Source organism: Neolamprologus brichardi, chromosome 1 (assembly GCF_056152115.1).
Source record: "Neolamprologus brichardi isolate AB-2024 chromosome 1, ASM5615211v1, whole genome shotgun sequence".
NCBI classification, from domain to species: Eukaryota; Metazoa; Chordata; class Actinopteri; order Cichliformes; family Cichlidae; genus Neolamprologus; species Neolamprologus brichardi.
Genome location: NC_142104.1, coordinates 35340991 through 35363659, shown reverse-complemented (window position 1 = coordinate 35363659; position 22669 = coordinate 35340991). Strand labels below are relative to the sequence as shown.

At 43.8% G+C, this 22669-nt stretch overlaps 1 protein-coding gene across 5 annotated transcripts in view; it reads right to left on the bottom strand.

Annotated features, from left to right (window-relative positions):
* The window catches only part of sgsm2 (small G protein signaling modulator 2), a 109985-nt gene that overhangs the window by 30428 nt on the left and 56888 nt on the right, over positions 1-22669 (bottom strand). For all 5 annotated transcript variants that reach the window (XR_015719095.1, XR_015719097.1, XM_087841401.1 and 2 more), the window contains exon 3: positions 9429-9597. Coding sequence is in view for 3 of the 5 variants with exons in the window: in XM_087841401.1 (XP_087697527.1) it covers positions 9429-9597 (169 nt within the window). In the remaining 2 variants the exon portion in view is untranslated. The remainder of the gene's footprint in view (positions 1-9428; positions 9598-22669) is intronic.

Here is a 22669-nt window from a genome sequence, read left to right as displayed (position 1 = left end):
GAGTGATGACTAGGGATGGGTATCGAAACCCGGTTCTTGTTGAGAACCGGTTCCCACTGTTTCAATCCCTTGGAACTGTTTGCCATTTTTGCAAACGATTCCCTTATTGATTCCAGTCGCCCCGAATGACGTCACCACGTTGCGGAGCGTCATTTACCTGGCAGGAAACACGGCGGCTCAAACGCTAAAAAGTTTGGTTACACTTTACGAGAACGGATGACAACAGGACAACTTGCAATACTTGCAAAGTAGATATTTCATGTAAGGGAGGAAACACTACGAATAACACGCGATGACCTTAAATGAATGTCGTGTTTTTAATTCCGCTCCGGACTCGTGAATCTCAACCCAGCAGCAGCGGTAACGTTTGCACGTCCTCTCCCGTTAATGCGGCAGGTAAATAATCAACAACAGTGCATATTATGTTAGCGCGATCTGCCTTATTACAAACCTGCCATTACTGTGCATTTAGGTGACCATGATGAGACAGACAGACAGAGTCTGGCTCAGATGCTGGCAGTTCTCGCTGCAGTCTACCGGTGGCGTCTTCTTTCAGGCAGGATAGACGAATGTCAGCGAGCAGTGACTCAGTTTGTGGTCAAAGCCTTTTTTAAAAAGAATCGATAAAGAATCGAATCGTTAAACAGAATCGAAAATGGAATCAGAATCGTGAAAATCTTATCAATACCCATCCCTACTGATGACCTTAATGTTCATACTTTGGCAGCACATTTTGGTTAAGTATTATTCCCATTCATGGCCTGGCTTCAGATTTCTGGCAGAGGGAAGGAAGTTCTTGTCCAGGATTTTACAGAATATGGCCTCATCCATTGGCCTCATAATGCAGTGAAGTCATCCTGTTTCCGTAGCAGATGCACACAGGAGCTTAAGTTAATTCCAAAGAGTTCGGTTTTGGTTCCATCTAACCACAGCACTTTGCTTCAAGCCTTCTCTGATCGATGAGATGTTCACTGGCAAACTTCAGACATGTTCTTGATGCTCTCAGATCATTAACAAGCTCCTCACGTGTAGTTCTGAGTTGATCCACCTGCTTTCTCATCATCATCCTCACAGCAACCATCAGGCTAACTCATAGTTATGCACTGGTCAGTGAAATCTTACACATACTATTAATGTGCAGTAGCAATTAGTTGCAACTTATTACTCCACCTTCTTGTCTAAAGATGTACATTTAGGCTCCGCAAGTCAAAATACCAAACTCGAGAATGAAAACCATGTGTGACAAACCATGTCTATCCAAAGACTAACGGTGTTGCTGACTGAATGCAAGTATAACATTACCCCACTGTGTAGGGATGGGTACCGGTATCGTTCTGACATAAACGGTAGTAACCAGACCGAAAAGCAGCGCACATTTCTGTGATTTATTTTGGTGCTTTTTTTTCCTGAGCTGTGATACACTTTAGATTCTAGCCAATCATTTTACGTTTCCGAGGATAGTAGGCGGATCCAGGTACGTACGTTCTTTTAGAGCAGAGCTACAGATTAAAAATGCCCAAGGCGAAGCGGTCAAAGTCTGGCTGTACTTCACAGCAAAAGATGCAAACTCAGCAGCTGCAACAAGTGCTTTAAGCTGATACTGTGATACTGTCAAAGGAGGTCACACCTCAAATCTGATGAAACACCTGGCGACGCATAGCGTTTTTTTTAAAAGCCGAGAAATGCGCCGTATTTGATAGCTTGCTGCGAGACCTCACACCGAGCACATCTACTGCGGGTGTGGTGCCTGTTATCGACCCGGAGTTAGCAACATCCCCCAAAAACCCGAAGAGGAGAGTCCTGGCCCCTAGCCCTGCCAGTGTAGCAGAAATGATGAGGATGATGATGCAGCAGCAGTCGTTCTTCTCTGCGTGAGTAGCTTAATGTTGTTCGTGTGTAATTTACGTTGAGTAGGCTAACCACGTTATTACATTAATGCATGTAAGGTGAACTAGCAAACATCATCATAGCTACATGCGGCTGTCTTCTTGTTTGATGGCAGATACTCCCTTCACCCTGGACAAAAAGGCTAAAATGACCAAAGAAAAAGTGGAAACAGCTAAACATGAGAGGTTTTTGGACAAAGTTTGTGTTCTCCATTCTTTAAGCACCGTTTAAGCACCGGCACCGTTTCAAAAGTACCGGTTTGGCACTGGTATTGGATAAAACCTAAACGATACCCATCCCTACCACTGTGCATGCATTATTCATAAGCCATCAGGCTATTATGCATTTAATGTGGATGTGTTGCCTCAAAGCATCTTCTCTCATAAGTGTGATCTATTTGTAGTTTCAGGAGGTTTGATTTGATAAATATCCTTTCTGAAAACATGGCTGCCCACACAGTGCTGTCTGTCCTTCGTCTCTAGTCTTTACACGTTCTAAAATGTCAACAAATAACTGATTTGATTACAGTGATCACAACGGGCTGCATTTGGACAAACGCGTGGGCTGGTTTAGAAGCCTCTGGATTTGCATGATGCAAATTTGGGGCTTGATGACGTGACGTGTTCAAATGACATTTTCTAAGGTTCAAGCAGCTGTGATGACAGATGTAGAGTTTGAGATACTTAAAGCACATCATGATGCATTGGAGACTGTGTGTGTGTGTGTGTTTTAAAGGATTTTCAAGGTCTTAAGAATGCTTAAATGTAAGGTGCTTTTGGTCAGGGAGGGTAAAAGAGAGAAGAGATACCACCAATCTGACAAAGCAGTCCACATTTTTTTATCTGTAGAAAAATATTTTAGCTTAGCCTAATACTGACATACAGAACAAGTTAACAGTAGCACTCACCTGTTTACCTGCTTCAGACTTGGCATTTTTACTGACATTGATTTATTATGTTTTCTCTCCTTTTGAGTACAATCACTAACATTACTGTATTCCTAAATCACCCATCCCAGATTTTAACCATCAAAACTCTTAATTGTTAATCCAAAACTAAACATGCTGTGAAAAAGTAGGAGTCACACACACACACACACACACACACACACACACACACACACACACACACACACACACACACACACACACACACACACACACACACTCACACTCAGTGTATCCATACAGCTGTCTAGTTGTCATAGCACAAACTTTACGTGCATGTGATGTGTTTAGGAGGATCTATAATAGCATGGCTTACACTCTAACCCATCAGGCACTCGATTAGCCGACTTAGAAATCAAATAGTTCCCAAGCGTCTTTGAACCAAGCAGTGATTGCTGAAGCTGAAAAATGAAGTCAGGGGAGAAGTTCCAAAAACTGCAGAATCCCATGTAATGAGCATTAAAAACATTATTAAAAAGCATGTTTACAGCCTGGCTCAGAGTCTGCTTCGGACACTTCTTTTCATCTGTTGCTGCACTAATAACTGCATGTGTGAGTTGCACCCGTAGAGTTTATGAATAACAAAGCTGATAGCTTATCACAGTAGTGACAGAAGGAAGGTTATAAAACAATAAATCATAAAGAGGAAGCATCGAGGCAGGCTGTCCACTGTAGACTGTGACACACAGAAGTCAAACCCCTCATGCTCTGCTGTAATTACTACTCACTTCACCTCCATAACTCTTTAGTCCACTGTTGATCTCTGCTCATATTCTTTCTCTGGCCTCTCGTTTCCCATCATGCTCAGCGATTCATTCACCGCCAGTGGGCCAAACCATGTTGCCATGGCAAACAGTGTAAATGAGAGATGGAGCCCTGAGGTAGGATGACAGAGAGCATCGTCTGGGAGTGTGTGTGTGTTCATTCTGAGTGTGCTTGACTGGATGTATGGATTCTAGCACGGCGATGTGATTTGTGCAAACCACATTTACACACAACAATAGGCTTTAATGTTGTGTGCAGTCTCTCGGGAGGGAAAAGGCCGACCAGATGTGACAGATGAATGAGAGACACTACGCTGATATGAAGACGCAGCGCTGAGCACCCAGTGTACCCAAACACATTTAACTCAGCCTTACATCAAATAACGCAGCCATGTCGCAATGATGCTGTGGTTCACATTCTGCCTGCGCATAGTTTATGCAGATATGGAGGTGTGTGTGTGTGTGTGTGTGTGTGTGTGTGTGTGTGTGTGTGTGTGTGTGTGTGTGTGTGTGTTTGTGTGTGTGTTTGTGTCCATGTGGTACAATTAATGACCAAGCAAACAGCTCAGCTAGTACTTCTGCGCCTGTAGATGAAGCAGTTTATCATAGTCTGTATCTGCAGGCACACATGCAGAAAGATGCAAGTAATCCTCACACACACCTCAATGCAGACCTGAGGCTTATCACGGTGTGCACACAGACCATTCATCCTTAGCAAACACTCAACTGAGCTGATATTGTGTCTGCTGGTGACAGACACTGGTGATATATCTCCCGTTGTGTGTTTTACAAAAACTGGAAGGCATTTGGACGTCCTCGTGGACCTTTGTGCTTTTGATGACGAATTTTATGGCTCTAGAACCCAACTGGGCCCAAGTGGACGTTATGAAGATAGTGAAACTTTAAAACATAAATATGGACTAACAATAATGCAACAGTAGCCTTTGAAGTGAAAACACCTAATTTAACAAGTTCAATCAATAAGCCCAGAATCGATGGAATCGGGCAGATGTTGTTATAATTTAAAATGCTACTGCACATCTTTTAAAAATCTCACAATTAAAAACAACTACAAGCAAATTCTTCTGTCTACCATTATGACTTAAATATGCTAATATGCACAAACTAGCTCATACACAGCGTCACCCAGCAAACAAAAGTCAAAGTAAAGAGCACCTGCAAAAAGATGGTAAAAACCTCCTCGTCAGCTAAAGAGGCCCCAAGTTCCACCAATGCACCGAAGACCCCCGTGCTTGGGCAGGGCCCCAGCGCATGCACCAACCCAAAACCCCAGCGATGCGCCAACCACGGCCCAAACCCCCAGGCCCAACCAGAACCCTAATTCGAAGGCGTAGTGCCCCCAGAATCTCAAGTCTCCAAGGCCACCCTGGACCTGCCCAGGAACAGAGCGGTGACCAGGCCTGTAACCCCAGCGGCGGCAGCCGCAGCCGCCAGAAAAACACCACCCAAGAAACCCACCCCTAGGCAACCGCCAGACCCCCCCCAAGCCCGTACAACTAGGTCCATACCCACATTGCAAGCAGGTCTGGCCCGGATCTGGTATCAAGCTGGCACTGCTGGCTGACTTCTGGCATGATAAGACGTATGTCATCAAGATATGGGCCAGGCCTGGCATAGATGGCACTGTCTATGTGATGGCATGCCACATCTGGCCCGACTGTGATTTGGTTTTTGTGGCCCAGGCTCATAGAAAACAGGTCTGGCCCAGATCCGGCATCAAGCTGGCACTTCTGACTGACTGGTGTCATGGCAGGGTGTATGTCAACCAGATGTGGGCCAGGTCTGGCAATGATACACTATTTATGTTCCTATTTTCCTATTTTAGTTAGAAGACCCAAATGCCATGTTGCAATACTATACTGCTATGGTAGCCAACGTTTCAAATGCAGGTTTGACAGGTTTGTGAGTGTACACTTTATCCAAAACCTAGTGACGGTTTACCACTGGGTGGCTGAAGCTCAGGCGGTAGAGCAGGTCACCTACGGATCGGAAGGTTAGTGGTTCGATCCCCGCATGTCAAGAGTGTGAATGTGTATGAATGTGGTTAGGAAACACTCAGTTTAGAGAAAGTGTGTGATTGGGTGAGTGTGGCGTGTTGTATAGAGCACTTTGAGTAATCTGGGAGACTAGAAAAGTGTTATTCAAGAATCAGTCCATTCACTCTCTGAACAGAGTTTCGTCATGTTACTTTTGCACTATTACGTTCCGGCACATGTTGTTATTACATGGCTTGATTAAGGCACACATTAGGCTGACATCTGGGGCCAGAGCTGAAACTGTTCTGGGCCAGCACAGGGCCACCAGTGCATCTGCAACTGGCCTTGTGCTGGCCCATGCGTGGGCCACCTCTGGCAAACCAGGTCTGGGCCACCAAAGGGCCGTCATTCTTTGCGGTATGTGGGCCTTGTGTAGGCACATTGTGTAGTCCAGATCCGGGCCGTACCAATTTTGCTATGTGGGTACCAGAGGGTACTGCATGGTGCTGCAGAATGCTGTGGTAGTCCTTTTGGCTTCAGGGTGCCTCTCACTCTGTACAAATCACCGACCCTGGATCCAGCAAAACAGCCCCAGACCATCACACTTCTTCTTCCGTGTTTGACAGTTGATGCCACGCACTGTGCAACCATCCTTTCACCTACTCGACGGCCTACAAAGATCCTACAAAAATCCAAATTTTGATTCATCAGTCCATAATACCTTCTTCCAGTCTTCAGTAGTCCAATGGTGGTGTTTCATGGCCCAGGCAAGCCTCTTTGTCTTATCCTGATGTCCTAGCGATGGCTTTCTTGCTGCAACTCATCCTGCCCATAGTTTGTGGGTGTGTGTAGTTAATGTTGAACGCTGCATTTGACGCTCAAGTGAATGAGAAAAAACACACGTCGATCGGTTGTAAGAAAGTGTGGCAGTACGTAGACCCGAGTGGTGTTTGGTGTTGTCTGATTATAGGTGTGCACTTTAACTTATATGATGTAGTGGATGTGGTGACACTGAGTGTGTATCTACGTGATCGTGGCGTGCAAATGAAATAATCTTTGTGTAAAGACCGATCTGTAGAGTGAGGGAAGAGAAAAGGAAGAAGAACATGCAAAGGGCCAAGAGGCAGGGATGAAAGGGAAACTCGAAGGAAAACAAGAACATTGTAACCGTCACGTTTACGCTGCGGTGACTGAGGGTGATTGATCTGTTATGATGTCACGTTGCATTAACAAATTGACATGAATAAGCCAGACAGATAAGGGAAGAGGAGGAGAGAAAAAGGCAGTGCATTCTCATCTGGAGTGGCGTTAATGCAACCAGGGGGTGGTGCTGGACCGCTGCACCGTCTCCTCATGAAGTCTTTGAATTTGGCCACAACAGGTTGCGGTCTCCTGGCTCCCGGCGATGAACATGGTGGAAGGTGATGTTCAGTGTCTTCCTGAAGCTTCAGGTGGGTCTTCATGAAGGTTTTAATGGTAACCTTTGCTCCTCAAAAGTTACCTGAAGGTAATCTCTCATGCTACGGGCCTGGAGATCAATGACACTCTCTTTTATTTTTTCATTTTCTTCAGCTGGGTCACATTCTCAGTTAGACAAGTGACAAAGTCCCACAGCAGAAACCTGAAAGCTGGACAGTCGCTTATCGATTGAGTCCAGTATTTGTTTAACTCTGAGCCACCATTCGCTTTTTCCCGCCAAGTCTCCAGGTGTCTGACATCACCTAGACCTTTGCCATGGAAGATTATCTGGTTTCACCTGATTAGTACTCTAAGCCAGCGGTCCCCAACCCCCGGGCCTCGGACCGGTACCGGTCCGTGAGTCGTTTGGTACCGGGCCGCGAGAGTTGAGGCTCAGGTGTGAAATGTATAGTTTTCAGGGTTTTTATCGGTTTTCAGCGTTATTTTGTTATCGTTTTTATCGTTTACTCGGTTTTCCTGGGTCTTTTCACGTGTGTTATGAATAAATCTTCTTTTTTTCGGTACCGGTACTAGTTTTATTTTGTTGTATTTATCCGCGACACCTTAAAGGCCGGTCCGTGAAAATATTGTCGGGCATAAACCGGTCCGTGGCGCAAAAAAGGTTGGGGACCGCTGCTCTAAGCTATCAGGGCAGAGCAATTACATTCTCTTCCACTAGAGGGCAGTACAACTACCTGCTCTATTTAAATATGTTGCCAACTGCCAGTAAAACAGGAGAAGATGAAGAAGAATTGATGTAACAGTCATTTGAAAAGGAAAAAGTCAGTCTGACCTTGGTCCTGGACCGAGAGGAAGGCCGAGCTTGAATAGTGATCATAAGAAAGCAAAAAAGGTAAACTGGGACAATCCGAGCTAACTCCGCTATGCCTGGTGTGCTGTGTGATTTTTCTAATGTGAAACATGCTGTGGCTCCAAAAGGTTGGGAAATACTGACGTAGAGCATTTTCATGGACTGTGTCTGAGATTAGAGACGTTTTTTGTACCCAAATTTGAGCCTGGTGGACGCTGAGAAGTCAGAAATGAAACAAACATATTCATTCATTCATTTTTTTCTGTACAGGAAAGCGAGTCAGTAGTTATAATTTGCCATCTTAATCAAAACATAATAATTTGCTTGGATGGATAACATTATATAATAAAAATAATTTTATTTTATCATTAAAATATCATTCCAGTTAAAGAACATGCAAACACTGGTGCATTAGGCATCACAGAAGCATTAATGTTAATTTAGAGCAGCTGTTGCAATAACTTGTATGATTTTTGTGTGATTTCTTTATCGCTATCATAACTTCCTCACATTTCTGTAATCTTCAGAGCAACAGCATCAACTGTGGGGAGACCTCGTTTGAATATAGTGTCTGTTATTCTGTCCACCCTGTCATAAAACTATCTCTGCTACCACACTTATTGTTATTTATTTATTTATTTATTTATTTATTTAATTTATATAGCGCCAAATCACAACAAATGTCGCCTCAAGGCGCTTCATAGATACAGAGAAAGAAATTGTCCCTTAATTATTTAAAGTTCAGGTGAATAATTAGGGCTACACTAACAGTCTTCTTATCCTCTGTGGTGGGGCGTGGCCTGCAGTGCCGTGCAGAGGAGGCGGACGCACCGGCACAGCATCCGCAATCACGCCCCGCCGAATTAAATATTGTACTGGGTCTCCTCCACTCCAGCGCCATTGGGGAGCGCCGGTGGGGGTGTCGGTGGTGTCGGTGGTGTCGGGCAGGGCCAGATACTCCATCCTCTGCAGGTGGCGTTCAGTCTGGTCCTGCAGCTCTTCCCGCCTGCGGCGCCACACCGCCGCCTGCTCCTGCTGCTCAGCCGCCAGCTCCTCCCTCTGCTGGCCTACACCTGGATCTGCCGTGGTGACCCAGTGGCATTTTAACCATTCTTTATTAATACTGGACGGTTGCTGTCCACTGCAGCTCTCCCGCTGCCCGCTCAACATCACCACAACAACAACGCCAACCACAAGACCCAGTACAATATTTTATTCGGCGGGGCATGATTGCGGATGCCGTGCAGGTGCGTCCGCCGCCTCTGCACAGCACCGCAGGCAAAGCCCCGCCACATCCTCCTTCATAAATTGGGCTGAAATGGGGACAGAGTCTCTCCCTTTCTAATTAAGACGACAGATTCACTCAGTTTGCACCAATGGTGGCGGCGTCAGGTATTGTCATAAAGTGATGAACTGAAACCTTAATGTGGAATCATAACAGGGGTTCGAAAAGCATTTAGTAAGCGATGCGTCACGGCTGCCTCGGGACAGATTTGGGTGAATTCAGCACAGCAGACAGTAAAAGCAAAGCAACAGGAGGGGTCGGCGACATCTGCGTGACCAACCTGGTAAGATCAGCCTGCTGCTGGAGCTGCTCCTGCACTTTACGGCAAACCTCGCCGGCGGTGTCGCAGACTTTGCCGACCTTGGTGAAGAGGGCTGCGATCTTGTCGCTGCGGAGAAACCCGGCAGCTCGTCTCTTCAGCAGGTGACCCAGGCAGGCCTCGATGGCAGCTGCAGGGACAGGAGGCAGCCGAGTTAATACTGACAACCAGAGGAAAGTATACACAAAGTGGAGCAGAAGAGATGACAGCTCAATTTTGAATTGAAGGATATCAGCAAGAAAGATGGAGACCGACATAATTATCACATTAAAAGCTTGTGGTCAGCACAACCAAACACGCCAAATGGCTGAGACGATACCATTTTCATCAGCTGAACACTGTTACAGTCTGTTCTAGTGTTTGCATCTCTACGCTATCCACTGAGCGCTGACGAGGCAGCACAGAGGAAGATTGTGCTCTTCCAACAATAAATAAAGTGTTTTAACTTTATGTACTTGATAAATCTTTATTGATTCATAAAACGAAAAAAAGCAGGACTGCAACAGCGACCAGGCTATCAAGGCAGCGGGTAGAGAGGACATTAGGGAGGTGGCTTGCTGTTAGCAGTGCCTGTGACTACACTGATTGTCTAATTACTGCTGACTCAAAGTTATTTGAACAGAGACAAACTTGTTTTTGAAAGAAACGGCAGACAAAACCTCATTTTCACATTTCCGTGTGATGCCACATCTGGCATATTTCCTCTGAACTGGAAAGCGGTAACTCTGCTAATTATATATATATATATATATATAAAACTACATGTGTCATTTCTCTGCAAGTGAGCTGCACAGCAGTGTTTATGTGCACATGGCTGCTGCTGCAGCTGACCTCTGATCTCCACCTGCAGGCTTTTATAGATAAAGTTATCAGTGAAACACCCTGACATATTTAGAGGGTTGCCGGCGGTAACCTCAGCGTGCAGCTGCAAGATGACTATGTGGAAGAACAAATGCATTACGAGCAGGACATCAGTCTACGAGCTGAGGCAGAAGTACAGAAGGGCACTGACTCATATGCAGAAAATGAGGGAGAAATTGAGGTAAACAGTCTCTTCCTAGCTGTGACCCATCCATTAGCCGCCTCCCCCCCTCCCTCTGTAATTGCTGCATTAGTGCTCAGCCGTAATGAGCTTTAGGGCTGATGTTGAAAGCAAGATTGTGACACAATTATTTCAGCCAAAGCAAACAGAGAATTTAGCTCGTACTTACTCGGAGACTGTTTTTAATACGCAGCATGTTTTATTAATGCACCGTCATTTCAAATAAAGGTGTCTGCAGATGCTCTGGATCCAAATGAGCTTCAGTGTAAATATACAGAAGCCACAAACTGGAATATGTCATTCATGTCAGGTTTGAGCACTTGTGTTTCTCTGCTTGCTTTTGCTCTGTGAGGTGAATCTACCAGATAATATTACAGACCGACAACAATGTTATTCTCTGGGAAAAACCTGCTTTATGGGTGCAATCGTCTGCTTTTATTGCTACTCTCGGCACCTTAGAGGGTTGCTCAGAGGCTTGGAGACTTTCACTCACAAAGCTGTCTGTACTGTACATTCACAGCAGCTTCAGTCTGGCAGATTAATACATTAGCCTCTGGGGACGTCTTGCTGGTAATACTTTCTCGTGTAAAACTGTCCTTTATCCTATTAGAAGAGGATCGGCAGGATTAGCAGCAGAAGAAGAAGTGAAGGTTTGCAGGGAGGGGATATTGATGCACGGTTGTTTCTGTGGAAACACAAGAATTGAGGAGAGGATGCAAGCAGCTCTCCCACGGGAGGAACCGCACCCAGCACCAGCTCATCCTGCTGCCTCTCCTCACAACTGGCCTGCTAATTCATGTTCTGGGTGTCTGTGGCTCTGATGAGTCATCAAATCCAAGCGATTACGCCAATAATTAGCATCATTCTAGGGCTGTGGAAGAAAACACTGTGAAATAAGTGCTGCTGGGACCACAGAGCAGCAGAAAACATGCTCGCCATGCAAAATGTTTTCATTTTGGTTTCAAACATTCGCCTAATCCTTCGAGTCGCCCCTTCAATGCCTCTGCTGATAACTCTAGATTTATGACAAGCATAGCTGTGTGTGGTTTTTCAACGCCAGTTTAAGGATCCGGCTGTCCACGTTGGTCATTCAGAAATCCACCCTCCCACATTATTAGAATATTTCCTAAAATCAATGAAAAAGTATTTTAAAATACAGAAATGACCAACAATGCACTAATTTACACACTTAGCATGTTGAGTCCATGAATTACTGGATCAGTGTGGCGTCACATGGAGGCGATGAGCTTGCAGCACTGTGTTGGTCTGAGGAACCCAGGGTCCATGAGCAGATTTGGACTGATATTATATGCTGTATGTATATTGAATGTATTGTGCTGCCGTCCCTTGTTTTCCTGCTTGCTGGTGTGTGTGTGTGTGTGTGTGTGTGTGGGGGGGGTGCAGGTGTATCTGGTAGGCCAATTTACAGGCACCATCAACCCTGGTGGGTGGGCCCTGCCAGGTGGATGATGCCACACACCTGCAGCTGATTGGCCTCGTCTGGAGGGAGTTACTTTAGAGCACAGGTGTTGAACTCAGGCCTCGAGGGCCGGTGTCCTGCAGGGTTTAGATGTGTCCTTGATCCAACACAGCTGATTCAAATTGCTAAATGTTCTTCTCTGTGGCTGTATCCCAATTCAGGGTCTGCATCCTTAAAGGCCGCATTTTAAGGCCGATTACGTCACCGCGACGCGACGAAGGCTGTCCCAATTTGAAGGCTGCTCGAAATGCGGCCCTCAAATGCGTCCTTCATTTCCCTGAATTTTAAGGACGTGGCGGTGTAGACTTCGTGGCCCAACATATCCCAGAATGCATAGCGCGGCGGTGGGTGTGGATAATTTTGCCGAAAAAAAACGGCGGATGAGGGGCGCCCGAAGAGTAAACTTTAAGTAAGTACTGAATATTATGTCACTTATTTATGTGCAAATGTTTAATAACGAAGAACATTAAAACATTCCTGTTGGCCACATGTCGGCAAAGTCATGTGACATTAGTGACGTTTGTACTAACTTGGTTTTAAAGCCTTTACTTTAAAATATACGCCGTTCAATAGCTGAGCTTAATCAGAGAATGATCAAAGCTCATGTAGAAACAAACAAATGAACAAAAGATTTTCTCCTTCATTTCTGTCAAACAAAGCTGTATGAAACGTTTCCAGCTGTTAGGATCATGGTTGCTAGGCAACCTGGGCAGCGCGACGGAGGCTAGACCGTCCCATTTCACAAGCCTCGCACTTCCGGCCTTAGCGGTCTTTGAGTACGCGCCCTTGAGGATCGTTGAGGCTGCATAATAATTTCACCTCCTCACTACGTACGACTCTGGATACTGTAGCTCCGGTGAAAACTAAGGTCTCTAATCAGAAGTACCTGACCCCGTGGTATAATTCTCAAACACGTACCCTAAAGCAGATGACTCGTAATCTGGAGAGGAAATGGCGTGTCACAAATTTAGAGGATCATCATTTAGCCTGGAGAAATAGTTTGTTGCTTTATAAGAAAGCCCTCCGCAAAGCCAGAACAGCTTACTATTCGTCACTGATTGAAGAAAATAAGAACAACCCCAGGTTTCTCTTCAGCACTGTAGCCAGGCTGACAAAAAGTCAGAGCTCTTTTGAGCCAACCATCCCTTTAACGTTAACTAGTGATGACTTCATGAACTTCTTCACAAATAAAATTTTTATCATTAGAGAAAAAATTACCAATAATCATCCCACAGATGTAATATTATCTACAGCTACTCTTAGTTCCATTGATGTTAAGTTAGACTCTTTTTCTCCAATCGATCTTTCTGAGTTAACTTCAATAATTACTTCCTCCAAACCATCAACGTGTCTTTTAGACCCCATTCCTACAAAACTGCTCAAAGAAGTCCTGCCATTGATTAATTCTTCGATCTTATATATGATCAACCTATCTCTAATAATCGGCTATGTACCACAGGCCTTCAAGGTGGCTGCAGTTAAACCTTTACTCAAAAAGCCATCTCTAGACCCAGCAGTCTTAGCTAATTATAGGCCAATCTCCAACCTTCCTTTCATATCAAAAATCCTTGAAAGAGTAGTTGTCAAACAGCTAACAGATCATCTGCAGAGGAATGGTTTATTTGAAGAGTTTCAGTCAGGTTTCAGAGTTCATCACAGCACAGAAACAGCTTTAGTGAAGGTTACAAATGATCTTCTTATGGCCTCTGACAGTGGACTCATCTCTGTGCTCGTCCTTCTTGACCTTAGTGCAGCGTTCGATACTGTTGACCATAATATCCTGTTAGAGCGATTAGAACATGCTGTAGGTATTACAGGTATTGCACTGCAGTGGTTTGTATCATATCTATCTAATAGACTCCAATTTGTGCATGTAAATGGAGAGTCCTCTTCACACACTGAGGTTAATTATGGAGTTCCACAGGGTTCAGTGCTAGGACCAATTCTGTTTACATTATACATGCTTCCCCTAGGCAGCATCATTAGAAGACATAGCATACATTTTCACTGCTATGCAGATGACACCCAGCTCTATCTGTCCATGAAGCCAGATAACACACACCAATTAGTTAAACTGCAGGAATGTCTTAAAGACATAAAGACTTGGATGGCCGCTAACTTTCTGCTTCTCAACTCAGATAAAACTGAGGTCATTGTACTCGGCGCTGAAAAGCTTAGAAATATGGTATCTAACCAGATTCTTACTCTGGATGGCATTACCTTGGCCTCCAGTAACACTGTGAGGAACCTTGGAGTCATTTTTGACCAGGATATGTCCTTCAATGCACATATTAAACAAATATGTAAGACTGCGTTCTTCCATTTGCGCAACATCTCTAAAATTAGAAATATCCTGTCTCAGAGTGATGCTGAAAAACTAGTTCATGCATTTATTACTTCCAGGCTGGACTACTGCAATTCATTATTATCAGGATGTCCAAAAAACTCACTGAAAAGCCTTCAGTTAATCCAAAATGCTGCAGCAAGAGTACTGACAGGGACTAGAAAGAGAGAGCATATTTCTCCTGTTTTGGCTTCCCTTCATTGGCTTCCTGTTAAATCCAGAATTGAATTCAAAATCCTGCTCCTCACATACAAGGTCTTAAATAATCAGGCCCCATCTTATCTTAATGACCTTGTAGTTCCATATTACCCTATTAGAGCACTTCGCTCTCGCTCTGCAGGCCTACTTGCTGTTCCTAGAGTATTTAAAAGTAGAATGGGAGGGAGAGCCTTCAGTTTTCAGGCCCCTCTTCTGTGGAACCAGCTTCCAGTTTGGATTCAGGAGACAGACACTATCTCTACTTTCAAGATTAGGCTTAAAACTTTCCTTTTTGCTAAAGCATATAGTTAGGGCTGGACCAGGTGACCCTGAATCCTCCCTTAGTTATGCTGCAATAGATGTAGGCTGCCGGGGGATTCCCATGATGCATTGAGTTTTTCCTTTCCAGTCACCTTTCTCACTCACTATGTGTTAATAGACCTCTCTGTATTGAATCATATATGTTATTAATCTCTGGCTCTCTTCCACAGCATGTCTTTTATCCTGTCTTCCTTCTCTCACCCCAACCGGTCGCAGCAGATGGCCGCCCCTCCCTGAGCCTGGTTCTGCCGGAGGTTTCTTCCTGTTAAAAGGGAGTTTTTCCTTCCCACTGTCGCCAAAGTGCTTGCTCATAGGGGGTCATATGATTGTTGGGCTTTTCTCTGTATCTATGAAGCGCCTTGAGGCGACATTTGTTGTGATTTGGCGCTATATAAATAAAATTGAATTGAATTGAATTGAATTGCAGACCCTGAATTGGGATACAGCCAACATGTCCTGAAGTTCTCCAGAGGCCTGGTAATGACCGAATCATGTGATTCAGGTGTGTTGACCCAGGGTGAGATCTAAAACCTGCAGGACACCGGCCCTCGAGGCCTGGAGTTCCCCTTTAGAGAGTGGCTGAGCTCCCATCAACGTGGGATCGTTGCGTGAGGCTACCCGTCAATTTCTCTGCTAGATGTCCGTTTTGACACAAGTGTGCTAACGGCTCCTCCGTGTTTTTTTTCTGGAAGGCTGTGGGAACAAGGAGGCAGTGAGCACGTTGTATAAAGGGAGCGGACACACAAAGGCACGGGCAAGGGGAGAAGACACTGGACGGGAGTCGGGGAGCACACGGGGATTTATTATTGGATTGTATTTTCTTCACTGTGAATAAACACAGCGTTTGCATTGCAAGAGTCCAGCGTTCGGGTCCTCCTTCCCCACATCCCCACGGTCTGCCAGCGCAGCCATGACAAGTTGTTACTGAAGCCTGATAGAAGTTGCCTTTAAGTTTGTCTATATTTTTGGATAGCGTGTTTCTTCCACAGATTATCCACGGGGTCAGCCAAGTTGGCTAATCGATCAGTCTGACCAATAACAGTCTTGGTACCGTCGGTAGGTGACCAGTCCCACTGGAAAAGGAAATAAAGGTAAAGGAGGAAGTGTCTCCACAAAGCTTTTCATGGAAGTATCTCCTGGTAACAGGCTGCACTGACTTTGGACTGAATAAAACACAGCTGACCAAACACCATCGATACCAACCAAAGACAAAGCACACCAACTGTTCACACACTGTGGAAACTTCTCACTGGTCTTCAAACACTTTGAGCTCTGTGCCTCTGCTTCAGACCCCTGGAACTTAATTTACAAATAAAATGCATCTAAAAAGAGACGTTTTCTATTTATTCCACTACTTTTGACATCATTCCTGGCTCGGGAGTTTTTTCATATTGGGAAAGCAACAGCTGTCAGTCACGATACACAGACACCAGTCTCACATCGCTGTGAACTTCTTCTAACTTCATTCACTTTTCTTGATAATCTTCTCAAGGCTTTAGTATTTTCTTTTATTTTCTGAATTTTTGATACGACACTCTGTAAACAGCCGGCCCTTCAGCAATGACTGTGGCTGCTGAACTAGACCGACGGACATGTGGCCCCCTTCCTGATTTCAGTTTTTTGTCACACTTAAATGTTTTAGATGATCAAACAAAATGTAATATTAGACAAAGATAACCTGAGTAAACTAGCCATACCTACAGCTGATAGCTCCCAGACAGATGTGTGTGTGTACATGTTTAGACATCTTTGTGAGGACAGATGGCGTGATGCTATACTTGTGGAGACCAACAGTCACTTATGGGGACAAATTGACCGTCCCCGTGAGTTTGAAGACATTTTTGAGGCTCAAAATGTGATTTTAGCATCAGGGTTACAGTTAGGTTTTGGTTAGGTTTAGGCTGAGGGTTAGGCATTCATTTATGTTTAGGGTTAGGGGCTAAGGAGAGCATAATGTCAATGAGATGTCCTCACCAAGATATGAAAACAAGTGTGTGTGTGTGTGTGTGTGTGTGTGTGTGTGTGTGTGTGTGTGTGTGTGCTGGTCCACCGTGTCCATTTCACGCTATTCCTCTCCAAAGTGTGAAATGTTCACGCATGCATCACCAGCAGGAGGAGATAATATGTTTAAAGCCAAGAAGTTAAAATAAATAAATAAATAAAAGCCAGCAGTGATCAAAAAAAGTATGAAATACATTCAAGGGTCATTAATTACCAAAAACATTGAAGCTGTGCAGCTAATATGTATTTACATGTAACTGTGTTAATGTCTGTTTAAATGTTTTTCCATCACGTTGTAAGTGAACACCTGAATCTCACACATTGTTATCTTTGCTTGTTTTTGAGGTCCAGAAAGAGTGTAAACATCAGATGTCTCTGCCCAAACATTAGGAACAGCTGTGACCTTAAATCTTAAGTCCGTTTAACAGAAACAGCCAAAGTCGTCAAGCACCATCTCCAGGTACCAAGCAACCAGGAAACACACAACAGATCTAAAGGGACGGTTAGCAAGCACATGGAGCTGAAATACAATTAATATAAACACTATGAAACATTGAGAGAAAAGGTTCGAATGCAAAATACAAAAATGAGTTCACAGAAAGCCTGTGTGAACTGAGTGCAGAAGCAGCAGCGCTTCGAACACCACGACTCATCTGCAGGTCAAGAAGGACGTGACTTCCTGAGGAGCACCGTGACACGCTGCTGCTCCCGGCACTAACTCGTGAAGTTTAAGCTACAGTAATGATCTCGCTCTTATTCTCCTCTGCATATACAGTACGCCTACTTTCATTTGATTCTTTTGCTCGTGCTGCAGGCAGCACTGCACACTGTTACACTTTAGTTCAGTTTGACCCAAACTACATCCCATCAATTTGAGCTCGTTGTTTTGTCCCTCACGATGAAAGCACTTCATCTCAATCAGTTAGATCACTCAGTATCTTTGGTTTTAGATGTGAGCAGTACATTTACACAAAGTTTACTTTCTGTTTATTTATATTTGTGTTCTTTAACAAAGACAATATACTGAGTGTCTTCAGGGGAGTGTCAGGCAGCTCTGGAGCTGTCTCCACTGAATTCATTAGAAGATCTAATGAAGGCAAAAGTTAATTAGTGCCACTTGTCTCCCATCAGGTCTGTCACTGTCTGATGAACTCAGATCTCCTCTGTCTGCTCTCACACTGTCTCACCTTCACTCTGTACGTTTAACATCATTGTCTGTTTGAAGCACCGCTGCAGACAAATTTGCTGCACGAGTGTCACATTTACCTCAAAGAAACAGGAGCTGAATCTAAACGAATCCATTAAAAGTTACAAAGTTACACGAAAGAAAACAACTAATGTATAAGGTGGCACTAAAACCTTGTATTAGAGCACTTCGCTCTCGCTCTGCAGGCCTACTTGTTGTTCCTAGAGTATTTAAAAGTAGAATGGGAGGCAGAGCCTTCAGTTTTCAGGCCCCTCTTCTGTGGAACCAGCTTCCAGTTTGGATTCAGGAGACAGACACTATCTCTACTTTTAAGATTAGGCTTCAAACTTTCCTTTTTGCTAAAGCATATAGTTAGGGCTGGACCAGGTGACCCTGAATCCTCCCTTAGTTATGCTGTAATAGATGTAGGCTGCCAGGGGATTCCCATGATGCATTGAGTTTTTCCTTTCCAGTCACCTTTCTCACTCACTATGTATTAACAGACCTCTCTGTGTTGAATCATATCTGTTATTAACCTCTGTCTCTCTTCCACAGCATGTCTTTTATCCTGTCTTCTTTCTCTCACTCCAACCAATCACAGCAGATGGCCCCGCCCCTCCCTGAGCCTGGTTCTGCCGGAGGTTTCTTCCTGTTAAAAGGGAGTTTTTCCTTCCCACTGTCACCAAAGTGCTTGCTCATAGGGGGTCATATGATTGTTGGGTTTTTCTCTGTATCTATGAAGCGCCTTGAGGCGACTTTTGTTGTGATTTGGCGCTATATAAATAAAATTGAATTGAATTAAATGTAAAATGAGTCTTTGCCCAGAGGTTGAGCCCCCTCAACCTCTGGGCAACACTTTCCATCATGCCCAGGCCTCTGATTTGAGTTTTGCTCAATAAGATCAAGACGCCTCACTGTGTAGTCTTTATGTAGTTCTTGATATCTTGGCTTTGTGTTTGTTTCTTAGTCTTAGTTTCTGGTTCTGCTCTCGGTTATTGTTTATATGCAACTCGGTGTCTCTGTGTCTGGTGTTTAGTAACTTCCTGTTTTATTTTCCCAGTCTCTTGTCTTGTGTTTAGTTTTGTCTCTTTACTTTGACTCTGATCACCTGTTTTCCTCCAGCTGACTTTTGTTTCCCCAGTTAGTCTCCTGTGTATGTGAGGCCTGAGTTGGTGCACCAGTTGGTGTAGCTGTTCTGCCTGAGGGTATCCCTGCGTCTGTCTTCAGTCTGAATTACGGACTTTCTGTTGGAATCTTGTGAAATCACCAAAGAAAGGTCAGTTTTTCATCAGCATCCAACGTGACAATTTGCACGAGTCAGTGCAACTCGTCTGTGATGATGGAAACACCCAGAGGCTACAATTAATATGAAGTCGGTAATTTTTCTAAAGCACTGTGGGACTGTGCTGAAATTAAGGTTCATTAAGTGATTTCTTCAAGAGAAATCTGACTTCCTGTTATAACTCTCAAACAGGAAATGGTTTCACTAATTTAACAGATCTTCATTTGTCCTGGAGAACTTGTTACTCTATAAAAGGCCTCCATGAACCTGGAACATCGTACTGTTTGTCACTGATCCAGGAAAACGGGAATAAAGCTGACAGAAAGCTCTGTTGAGCCAAATATTCCTTTAACCTTCGAGAGCAACGATTTGAAGACTGTCGCCACAGATAAAGTTTTAACCTTCAGAGAAAAATAATCACAGTCGTGCCAGTAAGTACAGATCTCTGCCCCATAATTAACGCTTACATTTGAAATGATTAATCTATCTTTCTAAACAGGATACATACTACAGGCTTGATCCAGCTGTCTCAGCTAATTATACATCAAACCTTTTATTTTGAAAAACTGGTGAAAGAGTAGTTGTCAAACAGTTAACTGATCATTTACAAAGGATGTTTTATCTGAGGAGTTTCAGTCAGGATTTACAGATAAACCCGTCGCTGTGCTTGTCCTGTCAGACCTCAGAGCAGCGTTAGCACTGACACAGAGATCACACCGTTGGCATTAAAGGTCCTGAGCTGTAGTGTCTGAATCACATCTATCTGACACATTTGACGAGTGTGTCTCACACAAACATTAGTTACAGAATATCACAGGCTTAGCTTCTTTTTTCATTGACTCCATGTTGAGAATAAAAATCTCAAATAATCCACATCCAATCTTAAAGATTTCATTTTAAATGTCTTACTTACTCAATAGTTTATTTAAAAGTTCTTTTATGGGACCAGGATTAGAGAGACAGACGCTCTACCTTTAAAATTAGACTTAAAACTTTTCTTTTGGATTAAGCTCAGGTGACCCTGATCTTAGCTGTGCTGCTGCTCATCATTTCTCTCCCTGTGAGCTTATACAGCACTACTGTATAGAGCTGGGCGATAGAACGACAACAATATGTATTGTGAAATAACTTTTTCTCGATAGAAAAATGAAACTATTGCGATAGACCTCACCGCTCTTGTCCTCTTAAAAAAACAGAAGAACAGCCAATCCAAATTAAGTAGCGCAAAGCCGAACCAATCACAGCCGCAGCGTCACGTCACGTGACTTGTTACGTACAGCACAAGTGCCAAGCCACACATGTGTATTTGTTTGGGAAGCAGCCAGCCGCCGTGTCGCCCGGGTAACGGAGGAAATGAGTGTGCCGACTAGAGAAAAATCAACCGAGAGCGTGACCGAAGGTTACCGAAGAGAAAACAGATGATGGTTCCAACGCCGGAGAGATTGTCGAACAGAAGAGCCACAGAAGTTCTGTAGTGTGAAGGTATTTCTGCTATTTCAAGTCTGATAAAAACAGAGTAGCCACTGTAAATGTGCTGAAAGCAAGTCTGGAAATACAATAAACCGGTGCATGCTCAGTCTCTGACTGGAAGCGCTAATTCATCATTCGGCTTTTGTCAAACTAAAGTAACTGTTAAACTGTTTGAAAAGCTCAGCTATACAACAAGGAGAGATTGAGAATTTCCTTTTAGTTCTCAGTTTATTTGATATTGACTAAAGTTAGTCAATTTTGTCTGTTCTTCTGTAAAACAAACTAAGATTTATTTTTAGAATTAATATTTTGTTTCTAAGTGGAATTGACAATTTAGTCTGTTTTGTTTGTTCTGTTTTGAAACTTAAATGCTTTAGTGGCTACTTTTTGTGTAGTTTGCAATATTTGCCTTTATTTATCTGAAAAAGTCTCATGTTAAGTACATCTGCCCTGTTGAACTTATTATGGGAAATAAATATTTAAATCAAAACAAGCTGCTGATTATTTCACATTTTACTTGTGAGCAACGGCACATTTAAATCTTACAAATGAAGTTATTTGGCTTATATCATGATATATATCGTTATCGTGATATATATCACGATATATATCGTGATATATATCGTTATCGCCTGAAATGAAAAAAACGTATCGTGATATGAAACAATCTTATATCGCCCAGCTCTAACTGTATGTAATCATTAGTAATAATTAAACTCTGCTTTCTGCTTTCCTAACAGCCCGACTGGTCCAGGCTGTCAGCTGCCCCTCTCTGAGACTGGTTCTGCTGGTTTCTGCCTGTTAAAAAGGACGTTTTCATTCCTGCTGTCACAGTGCATCATGTGATTGTTGGGGCTTCTGTCTAATATTGCAGGGTCTCCACCTCACAATACAAAGCACCTTGAGGAGACTGTTGTTGTTTAATTGCATTGAACTAGACTGAATGGGGGACTCGGGTCACCTGGTTGGCAGCTACGTGTATTCTGGTTATAAAACGATATAAAAGCAAGATTGCCGTTGCAGTGGTTGCTGTGTGCAGATTGCTCATTTTGTAATTAAATTGCCCTCCTGCAGCAACTGTGTCACTGTTTGTGGGGGAACTAATGTACGTGTGTAATGTAATGTGCTTCAGGCTGGACTGGATAATGTACTTCACACGTGACCCATTCACACAGGAACTGTAGCTGAAGCTGTTTGTCGCCATCTTGGTGCACCAATGTTGTTTGAACGTATCAGCTGATTGCTCCTCTTATTCAAAACAATCATTTAAAGGCAACGACAGTTCATTGCACACAGCTGGGATCATGTTGGTTGTGCTACAGTAGCACTGTTTTCCACAGTGTTACTGTAGCACCACACACTGACTGTGGGTGAGGATCTCATACGACAAGCTTCAAAGGACTGTAACTGTTCAACTCCTCCATACAGCTGATGCTGCTTTCATAGCTAAACTGTAAAATACATCTTGGACGTCCTATAAAAATACTGAGTTGTGATTTTAGGTCCATGTTGCTCAGCCCTGAACCTGAACGTGAACCATGTGAAGCCAACTCTCTCTAAACCAGCGTTTTTTAAATCAGCTGCAACTACAACAGGTTGCTGGTCATTTCACAGGAGGCGTGCAAGCATCTGACGGTGTTTGCTGTGTGGGATGTGTACACAATAATATTATATATTTGCATGAACGTGTAAACTCTGATCGATGACTTTAATAATGCTGGTGGCCTCAGGCCTGACAGATGACACACAGGTTAGATGTCACTACTGTGCATCTGTCATAATTATAGATCATGTTTAAGTATGTGTGCTGGGCAGACCAGTTATTACTGGAGCTCAGCAATAACTGGTGCTGGATTGTCTCAGACCTTCATGCCATAA